The 14,992-nt window shown below is 44.0% G+C and overlaps 1 protein-coding gene across 3 annotated transcripts in view; it reads left to right on the plus strand.

Annotated features, from left to right (window-relative positions):
* Nucleotides 1-14,992, plus strand: part of WDR45B (WD repeat domain 45B) — a 217,890-nt gene that overhangs the window by 41,258 nt on the left and 161,640 nt on the right. For all 3 annotated transcript variants that reach the window (XM_069200359.1, XM_069200362.1, XM_069200360.1), the window contains exon 2: nt 14,222-14,296. In XM_069200359.1, coding sequence (XP_069056460.1) covers nt 14,222-14,296 — 75 coding nt within the window. The remainder of the gene's footprint in view (nt 1-14,221; nt 14,297-14,992) is intronic.

The raw sequence follows: 14,992 nt of genomic DNA on the forward strand, positions 1-14,992 counted from the left end.
AGTATACTTCCCATACTTGCATCGAATTGTGGGCGGGTGACGGTTAGGAAAGAGCGAAAAACTCCCTCTGGGTTGAATGGTGCATAACAAAGCCCCATCCCAATCAACAAGATGCACAAATACGCAGTGACCAAGCCTGTAACTGATGCCACAGAGGTGCCATTGGTCCCCGTTGGGCGCATCGGAATCCTCTCTTGGTGAGATAATGGCTGCTATACGAGACCTAAAGGGCACCCTAGAGCCGAATCTCAGTGCTGTAGCGTTGATGTAATGCTGCTGAGAGCTGACTTCAAGAAACTTTCCAAAAAGAAACCACCGCCGAATTGAATGTTGCAGCGGCTGGAGGAACAAGTACAATATCTAACCAAGCAGACCACTATGGTGACCGCCAAACTTGGAAACCAGGAAGGGAGGGCATGCAGGAATAATATAAGGGTATTGGGGGTTCTTGAGAGAGCAGGGGGCCCCAGTACAGAACTCTTCTCAGAGGACTTTATCCTGAATACTCTAAAACCCAGGCGCCTGTCAAAATTCTCCACTATTGAGAGGGCCTATAGGGCGCTAGTGCCTCCACCTAGACTGCCCCCCTCCCCCCGAACAATTATCACCAGGGTCTTCAATTACTGGGATAGAGACATGATCCAACAGGCGGCCTGAATTTTGGGGTGAGCTCCACTATGAAAACGCTGTGGTGTGGTTGTTCCCGGACTTCACCTTGTAAGTACAGTAGCATGCCACAACTTTGACGAGGTTAAAAAGTCCATGTACACCAAGGTGTTAAATTTATGATGCTGTTTCTTGCTCGACTACGAGTGGTGGCTGAGGGCAAATGCTGGCACTTCACCTCTGTAGAGGAAGCCTGAAACTGGTTGGAGGACTGGCGCACTGTGGGTTGGCAAAAAACCTGGGAGCCTAATGAGGTCCTGCATGGAGTGCCCCTCCGAGTCCCTCTGCAGCTGATGGAGAACCTAACCCAAATGCTGAGTCGAGTCTCCAAAGGACGCATGACTAGAGTGTGAGAGCTACTTCAGACTGGTAACTTATAAATCCTGCCAGAATGAGTGACTGGGCAAGACACCTGCTTCTTTGGGGAGGGGTGGGGGGGTGACTAAAGTGCCATTCTTTTGGAAATTATGAAACTGTTGATGCGCTAATTGGAAATGCATGGGGATATACAATACAAGATATATACAGGATATACAAGTTTGATATAAGTTTACTTGTCCGGCTTGATCAGGAGGAGCAAATGAACCCCTATGTTTGGTACTTAAAGGGGGCAGGCGACAGGTGCTCTGCAGGTTGGGAAGTTGGGCAGTTTTGAGTCTACAATGCAGGGTATCAGGGTGCGGGGAGTTAGCGGGGGCACTATACATTTTGCTATTTCAAATGGATACACATGTTTATGATGCTTCTTTGCAATTACCTTGTTAAATCAGTGCTACCAGACATGCTCAATGGTGGGGATGACACACACAATAGGTCCAGCACTTGCTTAACACTTCAGTGGCCCAGTCAGGGGCCTTTCTATGTCTCAACTAAATTATGATGACTAGTTCAGACCCACCCCTGAAAATCCTTACTTGGAACAATAATGGACTAGGTAGCAAAATCAAACAAACGGTAGTGATGCAGTACCTCCGTTGACAGGCCCCAACCTGGTTCTCTTGCAAGAGGTACACCTTAGGAGAACCACTGTAAGGCACTTGACGGATTTGGCTATAAGCTATTGGCCCATGCAGGGTTTGCCTGAAATTTGAGAGGGGTTAGGGTTTCTAATCAAAACCTCTGTCACATGTGTTTCACGCATTAGATGGCACCACCTACTGGGGAGGTTTGTGGCGCACATGGGAGGGCTATACTCTGAACATATATTCTGTATACATGCCACCGTGCTTTCATACTGAGACCTTCTCTGTTCTTCGTGCCACCTTGTTGCAAATGCCACCTGGTATATTAATACCAGCAGGAGTTAGGAATGCCCTTATGGACCGGGACTTAAACAGGTAACCAGTACTGACTAGTAGTGGAGACTCTGGTTCTCTCAGGGCCTTTATGGACGTGCTTGGATGGACTTAGTGACTTATGGCAGTTTACACATTTGTCAGGAGTTGCTCTCGGTTGGACTATGTCTTCACTACCCTTCTCCATGCTTCACAATTTAGAGACTCCGACCACTAGGCGCAGTGCGTCTCTGACCACTCCCTAGTGGAGATGCGTCTGGCGGCCCGAGGGATGACCTGGATGCCTCCACATATTGATCTATGGCGCCTTAAAGAACACCCCATTAGAGAATACTAGAGACCTGATAGACCAATACTTTCAGAGTCACTAACTGGGCAATACTAACAGGGGCACAGTGACTTCTCCCTGTGTCCTCTGGGAAGCCTTTAAGGTGATGACCTGTGGCCATGTTCAGGCTCTGGCTGGGTGAGGGAAAAGGAGAACAAATTCCATATAGAGGCACTAGGGTGTGAAATTTTAGCTATTGACACTTCTATCCGGAGAGGTGGGGAGGATAAGTCCAGATAACATCTCAAGCTGTGACTCAAACAGCATGAATTGATTTGCTGAACAGAGGGAACTCACTTATGCTTTGGTGACTCAGCGTTGCCTCTATGACATGGGCAACAAAGCGGGCAAACTGATAGCCTGGCTGGAAAAAAGAGACAGGGAACGCAATTGGGTGCTAGAAATCTGTGACACAACGCAGGCTCTCCACACTACAAAAACCTATATGCCTCCCAGACCACTAGATCAAGTGAAGAGTGCGCTGACCTCCTGAAACACATTTCCCTCCCTGTCTTGACACAGGAAGATAGACAGACCCTTGAGCAAGATCTCACGATAAACGAAATTCAATGAGCCGTAAGAGACCTACAGTCAGGGAATATGGCTGGGCCAAACGGCCTACCGGTGGAACTGTACAAACCCATCATTGTCAACGTGGCGGGTCTCATGTTGGATATGTTCTGAGCTGTCAGGGAGGAGGGTAGGTTGCCAGAGGACAAGAGAAAAGCCACAATACTAGTGATCCCAAAGAAAGGTAAGCCCCAGGATGTGTGTTGGTTGTATCAACCCATATCTCTTCTCAACGTAGAGACAGAGGTGCTTGCTAAGGCACTCACATCTTGTCTGCAGAGGGTTATAACTAAGATCACACACCGATATTGATCTCACTTTATGCCCCGTAGAGGTATGCGGTTAAATTTGAGGCGCCAGCATGGGGTGCTACAGCTGACCAGCAAACAAAACCCTCTGTTCTACTTTCATTGGATGCCAAAATAGCCTTCAATTTTGCAGCCCTCACCAGGCTAGGGTCTGGTTCCAACTACTGTGGATGGGCAAGGTTGATATAGCAGGCCTCACTGGCCAGAGAACAATGCTATATCTCTGCTATTCGCCCTGCATCGGGGGATGAGGCAGGACTGACCAGTATCTCGGATGATCTTTACACTGGCGCTGGAACCTCAAGCAGCATGTGTCGCCAGGACACTCTTTTCCAGGGAATCAGCAGGGGAGGGGACTGGAAGGAATGTATTTCGCTATACGCTGATGGCATCCTGCTTTATGCACACAGCCGTGGCTTACAGTCGACAGGCTCCTTCACATCTTGCAAATCTTCAGGGACTACTCTGGATATAAGATCAACTGGGACAAGTCCTTCATCTTCCCACTAACAGGAGGTGTTCTCTGCTTGCCATCATGTTGTGTGGCCCTGGTGGTGAGGGATGGCTTCTGCTACCTGGGCATCCCTGTAAAACGAGACCCTGTAGAATTCCTCAATAGGAACTTCTGTCCCCACCTGGATCGCCACTGTGGCAATGTGGCCCACTAGCGAACGCTCCCGAACTCCTTGATGTGCAGGGCCGTCCTCTTTAAGATGATGACCCTTTCTCGACTGCTCTATGTGCTGCAAAATACACCCTACAAAATGCCCCCGACTTCTTTAGTAAGGTAAATCACGAGCTCTGCTAGCTCCTCTGGGATGGAGGCAGTTCCCGAACAGTGCTCTGCAGGCTGCAAAAGAGAGTGCACGAGGGTGGGTTAGCAGTCTGGGATGTGCTCAAATTGTAGTGGGCAGCACACCTGATAGTTGTGAATGACTGGGACTATGCAGACGGGACCAAGCTGGCTTACAGGGTGGACAGGGAGACCATGGGGGATCGGGACTACCTGCCTCTATTGTACAGGAGAGGAAAAAAAAAACCCTACCGACCAACACCCAGATGGTGGTACGACTCTGGTGGGATAGTGACCTGTTGAGGTAGATTGGCGATGTCTGTAGAGAACAAGCTTATGTCTCTTTTGGAGACCTTCAGACTGACTACGGGATGAGGGAGACCGAACGCAACCGCTACTTGCAATTGGGACATGCGTTGCAACGACATATTGTAACAGGGGAGCAACTACCCAAGTCCTCACCTTTGGAGGATCGTCTCCTCCTGGACCCCATGCCATGCCTAGGGTGGAGGACTGGGTATGGGATCTTGAGTGGTGCCAGCATGTGGAGCATATGATATACCAAAGTAGGGGCTGGCCAAAGAAGTGGAAGAAGATATGGGGCAATTGGCTAACTTACAGAGATCAAGACTAGGTGGGGGGTTGGGACCTCACAATTAGAATTGGGATTTCAATACAGATATGATACCACCTCCATCTGAGATGTGTTTGCTTCCACTATATGGACTACGATTGTGAATCCAGTACCGTTAATTGTGTTATCAACTTGCCAATGCTATGCATGGAACACTGAGCGCTTTTTTAATAAAAAGATTCTTAAAAAAAAAAAAAAAAAAACATTAGCCAAGGTGATCACAAGACCTCAACATCAACAGCATCAGTTTTCCTGAAACGCTTATCTTGAGAACTCTCCACAAGGGCCTAATTATCCACTAACTAGCTTTCTGGTCGGCACAAATTAACACCAGTTAGTAATGTGCCTGCATTCTCCACTAAACTACCAGACTATTGATATACCCAGAATAATTATATTTTGGGGGCGGGAGGCGGTGGGTCAGATTGCTGGAAAGGGACAGCTCTTGCAGATAAATCATTAACCAAATCATCATTGACATGAAAGAAAGGTGTGAGACTCCAATCTTGTATAAAGATGTAGTCAGTAGAGAAATTTCAGAAAGCAAAAGTTAGTTTATTAAAGGTATAAGCATAATCAAAAGCAAACATCGTAAGTAGCTAGCCAGCCCTGTCAAGCAGAATGACATACAATCAGTCTAAACTAAGGAACTGGCTCTTCTCCAAATAAAATGTCTTTTTATAATGTTTTTAGACAATAGAAACATACAAATCCATAGAATTACATTATGTAAATGGGCTGCAGTAAAGTGCTGCGTTGCATAGCAACCAATCAGATTATTAATTTGCATGATACTCTACCCGTCGCTTACTTCCAGTTGATTAGGATTAAACATATGCACAATTTAGCTACTGTGGGGAAAAACATGAAATTAAACCTTGCACAATGAGCTGCTTCTACCCATTAATAACGACAGAGATAGCCTTGTACTGTGTCAATATTTCTATTAGTTAAGAAGATAAAAAACTGTTATTCAGCAAACACAGACCATAACGTGCACATGAATTGCAGTGATTTTTCTGAAAGAGAATGAAAACATGAACATACATGGCTTGTGCACCGGAGTATAAGCGTGCACTCTTTCATAATGCAACCAAGTGAGGCCCAGTCATGCTAACTAATGCAAACCTAGATTAAACGTTATTATTTATAGAAGCAACTGCTCTTATACATCCACATTGAGAGTGCTTTTGCCAACCTATCACTGTGCCTGTGTTTCCCATCCAAGTCCCTTCCCTGCCCTCCCCATCTTGCAACTATTATCTCAAGGCCCCATGGACCTTCTTTCCTTGCAATCTCCTAATCTCCTTTCTATCTGGTTTACCTGTTGTCCCCCGTCCTGACATTTATTTCACTGTCCCAGTGTCTGTATTTTCTTGTATATCTGCCTCCCTGTTGGTGTTTCCATCTCCCCATTTCTCACAGGTTCTTTATTGCTTGTATCACCTGGATTCTTAGTGCTTGTGTTTCCTAGGCCCCTAGTTCCTGTGTCTTTCAGTCCCTACCTGTCTCTTAGTGTCGGTGTCCAATGGACCCCTTCCACTTAGTGCTTTTGCTTCCTATATGTTGGACTCCTTAGTATAGAGGTCTTTAAAATGTTTAATGAGGCGCCCCCATATATAAAAAAATAGACCCCCCATATGTTTTGACAATTATTCTGTTAAATTGGCAATGTTTCAATTGGCTAAAGATATTTAAACATTGCACTTAAGTTCTGTTATCCCCTTTAAAAATGCAATGAAATACATGATTGGCAAACATACTACTCTGGTTAGCCAGGCATTATTAAAGTGTACAAGTATTCACAGTGTGTTTATCGGAAATGAATGTGGGGGGAGAGGCTTGAGGAAAATGAAGAACAGGTGTTAGTGATGGCCCAGTAGAGTAGCTTATTCCCACTCATTTGTTCAATTAAAACAAAGCACTGTTATCAGCATGATTCTTTTCTTGGCCAGAGCCTGCCACCCTGCTGAGGTCAATTAAAGACCTTTGCCTTAGTACCCCTGAGTACCTTTTCTTCCCAGACCCCTGAGTACCTCTGCCTCACGAACCTCTGTGTACCTGCTGTGCCTTCTAGACTGCTGAGTACCTGGTGCATCCCGGACCCCCTGTGTACCTATGCCTCCTGGACATCTCAGTACCTGTGCCTCCAAGAAACCTGGGTGCTTCCCAGACATCTGAGTGTGTACCTCCTGGATCCATAGGTATCTGTGCCTCCTGATTCCTTATTGCCTACCTCTCCAGGGCTCCTTAGTGCTTGTGATATTTCCTGTGCCATGCAGACACCTGGTGGCTTTGCCTTCTAGCTCTCCAGTACCTATATTTCCCTGCCCCACAGCACAGTTGCTTTGTACCCTTCTTTTTTTGTTTAAACCTGTTTATCATTTTCATATTATTGGTTGTGATTGCATCTATGTGTTACATGACAGTACTTAGAAACAATCCAGCAAGGTAGTCATTCCAAAAATGTACATAAGGCTATCAAGGAAAAATTATGCATCGGGCTTTTGATTCAGCAGTTCAGCCGCCCATGGTGTACTTATCTAGTCATGTTGCAAATTATGAAGGCATGTTTATCAACAGTGAACATTTTTCAGTTTGTTAATTATGCAGGTCAGATATGACTGTTGTTCTCACTGTTGGTTTGTACCCTTTTTGACTGATTCCTGCACCAGGTTCTTGGCTCGTTATGTTCTGTTTATTTGTAGAGCACATTATTATCTGCGAGTGTAAACTGGCTCAGAGCTTATGTGTGAGCCTAACCGTGCCTGTGGTAGGTTGATTAATTGAAAAGCCAGGCCTTCAGCTTCTTGCAGAATTCAAGAAGAGAGGAGGAAACTCTATGTAGACTGTAAGTACCATGCTTTAGGAGTGATGAAAGAGAACACCCATCCTCCTCAACTGGGCCTGTGTCTGCGTGGGAAGTGTATGAGTAGGAGTCCTGCGAAGCGGAGGTGTCTAGGTGATTGGTAGAAAGAGATGCAACTGTTTAGGTAGAGGGGGCCTAGGTTGTGTAGTGCCTTTACCGTATGTTTAGGAGGTTTGACATTTGTATCCTGAGCCAGTGGTGCACCTTTCTGTTTGTCTCCTGCCCCAGTCCTTGTTCTCACCCCGTAGGCCCTTATGCCTATGCAATCTCATCCACCTATACTCATCTTCCACAACCCTCAAGTTCATGTCTCTCTGTCCTCGTCTCCTTGTGCACTTGACTCCCTGTCTGTCCCTGCGTCGCCTGTGTTGTTGTCACATGTCATGTTTTACTGATGTCTAGTCCTCCATTGTTTTCTAGTCCTCGTCTCGGTGTTACTCAGTCAGTCTGTCCAAGTGTCTCATGCGTCCCCTTCTGTATATCTCTTAGTCCTGGTCTAAATTTCTCCTATTCCAAAACCCAGTATCTCCTGTCTCCAAGGCTGAATGTCCCCAACTGCCAGGTACCAGTGTTTCTCACTCTGATGTCCTGGTGTCTTCCACTCTGAGGTCCTGCTGTTTCCCATTCCTAGGTCTCAGTGTACCCCACCCCTTCCGTTCCAGAGTCTTTCCCTTGCTTCCCAGATGATATATCTGTCTCTGTCTATCCACTTGTCTGTCTCTTTTCATCTTTCTGCATTGAAGAGAGGAGGCTAAATTGGTATGGGAGCATTAATTTCTAGCATCACTGAATCTGGTTGTAGTTGCAGGAGACGAGTTGTTTTACCTAAACTACAGCCATTGGTAGACAAGGGATTTTTAGGGTCCCCATATTTTTTATTTGACTATTTAGTGGCACAGTTACCATGGCCTGCACGGTGGTTAGCTGGGCGACAGACTGATGAGTTGGGAATAAGTACCTAGGGCGCAGGCAGTGATCCGCGGCTCGCTGCTCCCATGAGCGAGGCTTCTCCAGGAGGCCAAAAGTTGAATGCGCATTGTGCATGAAAGCTATGGTAGAGGGGTGTGCCTCATGCAAAGTATCACTCCATATTCCCCCGCAATACGAATAAATACTATTTAACTTTTCTGCGAGCTAATTGGCAGAGAAGGTTTGGCAACCTGGGATGAGGCTGGGATGGCAACCCTGGGTGACATGTTGCACGATGGTGTGCTTAGCCCCTTTGACCAACTAGAGGAAGAATGCGAGCTACTGGTAGGTCATTTCCTGCCCACAGCAAACTGGTAGCGGAACTTGGTAGGTTATGGCATATTACTGACACAGAGCCAGAGCAACACCTGCTTGTACATACGTTACACATCATGGGCAGTGGATGAACACTCATCACATGGTTCACTAGGGCCCTAGCCCACAATATCCGGGATCCCTTACTGCCGATATGAGCTGCCAGGAAAGAGGCGTAGTTTGTGACCTGACACCTAAGGCATGGGATAGAGCATTACACTATCCGCAGAAGCAGTCCCGTAATACTACATTTCATTATATACAGCATAATGTGTTCCACAGGGCTTAACACACTCCTGCAAGCTTGCATAATTTATTCGGATCCCCCTCCCTGTGTCCCAGGTGCTGTGCACCAAATGCCGACATAGCACATATGTTTTGCGGCTGCCCAGTAGTCGCAGTCCTATGAAGAGAAGTCACAGAGGCCGTTTCAGAAGTGACAGGTCGCACAGGCCTACTGACCATAGAAGGGGTATTACTAAAAGCCCAAAGGGTAACTAATTGATTCATAGATTTCGCATTACTAATAGCTCACTGCTCCATAGCAATGCATTGGAATGCGAGCACACTCTTCAGCCTGCAACACTGGTGCACTGAAATGCTTAAGTGCGGCAATGCCGAAGCAGTGACAATAAGAGGTGTGAGGGCTGTGTAAGGTTCCCATAGCAGCTTTGTGGGATGGCTTGCTATGGGAATTGCAGATATTCAGAGACACTCACAGACTAGCTAGATGTTTTTAGACATAATTGAAAACTAACACTGCTTACTGGCCTGCCTATGACTTCCTTCCCTCCACACACATACCCTCCTTTCTCCCTCCCATTGGTAGCTCTCCTAGTCAGGATGTTGGGGTCTTTGGGGGAGTCGGCACAGATAGCATCCATTGTGCTACACAAACATAGCTGAGGGGACAGCACCAAGATGGTTAGAAACATAGATGAGATGGCATGGATCTACGGGGTGGGACTAGCGCTGTAGTGTTCTAATGTTTACAAAAGTTTGTGTATTCCAGTTATAAACCAGATACTCCTGCTGAACTACTACCTGAGTCATAAGTATATAACGTCTGTAAGTGGTTTTGCATGAAGTGATTCTTTGATGAAAATAATAAAGTTGATTTAAAAAGTACATGGTTCCCAGGATATGCACCAATGGGGAATACGCCCCAAAATATTTTACTACAGAATACATTAGAAGATTCTCTCATAATACTACTACATTAGATTCAGATGTTCTCCGTGTCTATTCAGGTAACATGAGTTGACACATAAATAGTACGTACGACAACCAGGTTGGCCTTGATTTGGTACATCACATTCAGTGTGATTGGGAAAGTCAGTGCTTCAGTGTAGAAGCTTCCAGTTATTAACTACAGCAAGATAACAAGCATTTGCAATGTAATCGGTCTTGCATTTGCTTTAGTAAAGCTATTTGTGTTGGAAATTCATACCTGGACTTTTCTTTCCACATAAATTGGTCAACCCTGTCTCATATTTTGGTATTTTCCTGTCACATAATTCCAGTGACCCTGCATATAACTAAAGCACTTCCAATTGCCGTCCTCCTCTATCTGCAGACAAACATGAAAGTGTTTCCATTTAGCATCCTAATTTAAATCTGCCATGCTAATTCCAATAGAATACCACTTTCACCACCTCACCAACAGAGTTGCTGGCTGGCTAACAAAATTCCCAGAACAAGACAGCCATGGAGGAGTAACAAGAGAAATAAACTAGAAAGGTCACCCTAACAAATCAAGAGTGTTCTAACAGTCATAGTGTAATAAGGATGTTAAATTGACCTGAATCATGGTCATAACTGCAATAAGGAGAGATTAATAAAACAAATACAATTGTCATATAAGCCCAATAAACACCTTTATCAGAAATAAACGCTTGGCATTAGACTGTAATGCTCAGAACAGCCCCTAGAGGACACCACAATGAAAATAGCATTTGTAAGAAACACGGTCATGTTACCATATAGTTAGCCCCAAGAGGGCATAAGCACATAAAAAGAAAATTACTGAAGGTATTGCAGTGTAACCATATATTTAACACCTAGAGGGGGTAGTGCATTACACATTTTCAGTCAGCTGTAAACCGAAAGTTCCAGTCAGGAAAGATGTTAAAAAGACACTGAATGGAGAGAGGAGTTATTATTTTGGTGTCCCCACTAACCTAGTGGGGGGACACAGAGATGATCTAGACAGAAGGAGCAGGTTGAGGTGAATGTTTTGTAGGTGGTCCCATTGTCCTAGGCCCACCACAGGCTGAGCTATGAGCAAAAATATTTTGTAAAAGAATGCTCTGCAAACCATTATAGGATGACTGAGTGCAGCATATGTTGTAGTATTTTGACTATAATGCTGAGAACAGCCCCTAGAGGACACCACGATAAAAATATAATTTGTAAGAAATATGGTTATATAACCATATAATTAGCCCCTAAAGGGCATAACCACATGAAATTAGAATGGCACAAATTAATGTAGTGCAACCATATATTTAGCCCCTAGAGGGCATAGCACATTACACATTTTCAGGCCCAGCAGGCCTACTACAATACTAAGGCCCTTAGAACACACACTACTCCAAGCTGTAAAACAAAAGTTTACCCCATAAGAGAGCTTAAAAAGGGAATGGTGGGAGGGGTTATTATTTTGGGGTCCCCACTGACCTAGTGTATGGACCCAGAGATTACCTAAACAGGAAGAGTGCCTCACGCTGAGTATTTTGGTGGTAAATCCATTGTCCTAGGACCACCACAGGCTGAGTTATGGGCAGAAAATGTTTTGAAAAAGAATGCTTACAAAGCATTAAGTGGCGACTTTTCCTGAATGCAGTTAAAATTTGTAGTATCGGCTCTCCCGCTGTTTCGTGACAGGGCCGCCTTGTGGATTTCTGAGTTTTGTAGTACAGCTATGCAGCGTGAAGGCGAGAGCCAAAAAAAAGGCTCTGATTAGGTAGAAGTGTGAACAATGTGACCACCGCTCCACTACCGCCATAGAGTTTGCGCTCTGTTTGTGCTGTGTGGACCATGGCTGGCATGAAGCATGAAGGGGAGAGGCAAAAGAAAAAATTGTTAACCCACGATGAAGTATATCAGCAGTCGTGCAGTTATCCATGTAACAGGGTCAGTCTGCAAGGCGGTAACAAAACCACCCTAGGAGGGACAAACGTAAAGCAATTAACTATGACATCAATGGATTTTTGAAATGCAAGCCCAGGAATGAGTGAAATTGATGTGCATGAGGTGGGCGTGATTAAAAGCCCACAGTAATTACAACAGGTCAAAGCGCTTGCGCTCGGCCTAAACAACGGCAGCAGTGATCACGTGGTGTACTAGGATGCAAAGTTCAAAATGAAAGTAAACACAAAATTGGCTTATGTTAACGTATGCTTGATTTCTAGTAGCATCCACAACCAGACGTGTCTCTGTAGAACTTGAAGGGGAACGCTAAAGTTAGCTTTGCTAGCCAAACAAAACACTCCAGATGTGACTGTCAGAACTGCAGATCATACTACTGATTAGGCTTTTCCAATGTGTTTGTTCCACTGCTGCTCATAATCACCAGTGGTCATGCCATATTGGTAATTCAAATTGAGGGAATCTGCTAGGAAAACACCAATAGGCTCAAAAGCAACAGAGGCACGCGCTGCTACTTCTTGTATTGCAACTGTTCCTGTTTGGGGAGATAAAGAGAGCGAGAACTCCTGTGATCGGTGATGTTTCTATTCTGGGTGTGTTATCCAGTTTTGAACGTCTGCCCATGCTTTTCCCGAGGTTCGTCTTTTGTAAAGCTTGATTCAAACATTTTCACCTAAGAAAAACCAAAACTGAGGGTTGCATAAATTAAATCTAGTTTTTTAATTCTCGCCGTTTTTAAACATGGGATGGATGGATTCTTTACACGGTACTCGAGTAAATAGGAACAGGGATCTTAGTCCTTTTTCTGGATTAAAGGTTCAGATGACCTTAGTTCTTGATCATTTTTTAGTTTACCTCGGATGGGTACAATGAGGAAAATATCGTCTGTAACCTTTGTGTGTTGAATACTTTTCACAGAGCAAAACTTCAACGAGGACATACAGGAAACCTCAAACGACTGTTCAAAACCAATGTATGAAACTCAGTATGGCACCTGGTTAGGCATACTTTTTAAGTCGGTGTTACTTACTGAAAGCTTTGGAAATGACTGTTGACGCTTATTTTCATCGAGACAATTTAGGCAAAAATATGTCTTTATAATTACCGGTCTGTAATTACCAGTCTTGTGAATGATATTTCTCCAGAATAACCATTCTTGTTTTACTTACACATGTGTAAAAAGAAATACCTTCACAAATTACTTTCACTTCCACACGTGCAAAATATAGCCGCAGATACCTTGTTATAATTGCAAATATGAGCTATTTCTGATGAGAAATAAATGATCCTATGGGCTCATCCAAGACAATCCAAGATGTGATTGACACTGCGCTGCAGCAGCTGAAGAGGACTGACTCAAACCATTGGTTGAAAGAGGCTGACACAAAGTCTGGCAGACAGCTTAAGCTTTAAAGTCAGACTAAAGAAAACTGCTTCGTTATCCACGTGCTTCCTCCTGATCGGTTTTGTAAAGGAGCTGGATACCATCAACATCACAATTTTGACTTCTGCACTGTTCATCTGCTCTCAAAATAAGCAGTCACCATTTGATGCGTATTGGTTAAATGGCCTGAGTGTATATTTGTAATAATTAAGCTCCTTTCTAGGAATTGGGTGTGATTTCAATCAAGACAATACTCCACCAACAAGCTGCTATCTTTCCTGTCTAGGCATTCCATATGTTTTCCCCAAAGATGACAGTCCAACTGCAGAACAGTTGAAATTAGCTAACGGGAGTACCTTGTGTTTCAACACCACTCACATTGATTTTAATCAAATACGCACTCAGATATACTTTCATATCTGTCAGTCCGAGTTATTTCTCTATTCGCTGAAGCATATGCCTAGTTAACAGAAGTTCCCTCAGAAATGCGCTTCAGGAATTGTCCAACAGCCTACGTATTGGTAGTAAAAATAAAAGGCAAAAAACTGTAGCTCTTCCATCATGGACCAAGAAGTTCCAAAGCAGAACCTTCTACAAAAGGTGTGATATCTCAGCTTCCATCTTCACAGCAGTTGATTCTGAAAGCCACTTCTGCTGTTGTGTACATCTCCATGTTGCAAAACATTAAACCAGGAGATTTAATTCACACAATAAAATGCATCCGGACATGTAATATGCTTAGTAGCATCTATAAACGAGCAGATAGATAGTGTTTATGTAGGACACTACTTTAACTTGACTTTGCTTTAGGCTACAGTAGTTCAGACATTCTTTCAAGTTGAAACCAATGAAAATTGTCCTTTTGAGGTCTTACTGTGTTATGCATAATCAAAGTTTTGAGTTCAACAAGTATATATTTTCTTGTCATTTCTTGCTTTAGGTTGTTTTGCCTGTGGAATGGAGAATGGGTTTCGAGTTTATAACACCGATCCACTGAAGGAAAAAGAAAAGCAAGGTATTTATTTTTCTCGTATTTCTGAAATGAGAAATTGGTTAATATTTCGAAACATATATATCTATTTGTTAGTGAATTTATATTGGTTTCACAAGGTTGGCACCCCCCCCCCAATATAAGTACTTGGGAATTATATTTGAAAGGTATCTTTTTTGGCAATCACATTCTGGGCCTTGTTACGCACTTTGCCAAATACGGTTCTGGCATATTTCGATTCACTAACTGGGGCGATCAGTGTTACGTGCCCTTAAAATTGTCAAACCAAAGAGTTTCTCACTTCTAAAGTATTGATGCATTGTTTTCACCCATACTGGCACAAATGTTTTATATATAATTGAATGCACTTATTTGTAAAATTACTGCATAGCAGGGCTTCATCTCTTTATTGCTTGTTCCATCTGGAATTGGGTTTTCCTTCAGGGTTTAAAAATGCTGCCAGAGCCATTATGTTGCAGTTCCATTTACTCTAATTATATTCTCCCAAGCTTTTATTTGGAAAGAACTGCTCTAATTGTAGATTGATCAGCATGACTTGAGTGAAGACTACTTGCCCGAGTCAGAATAATTTGCTTCAAAGCTGAAGTTAAGGTCCTACTGAGAAAGAGCAACTTGGGCAGCTATTCGGTCTGAGCGACTTGCTGATATTGTGTTTGCACAGCAAGCCCAAGACAGATGTATGATTAACTGAAGTTTTTA

The sequence above is a fragment of the Pleurodeles waltl genome, chromosome 7, assembly GCF_031143425.1.
Source record: "Pleurodeles waltl isolate 20211129_DDA chromosome 7, aPleWal1.hap1.20221129, whole genome shotgun sequence".
NCBI classification, from domain to species: domain Eukaryota; kingdom Metazoa; phylum Chordata; class Amphibia; order Caudata; family Salamandridae; genus Pleurodeles; species Pleurodeles waltl.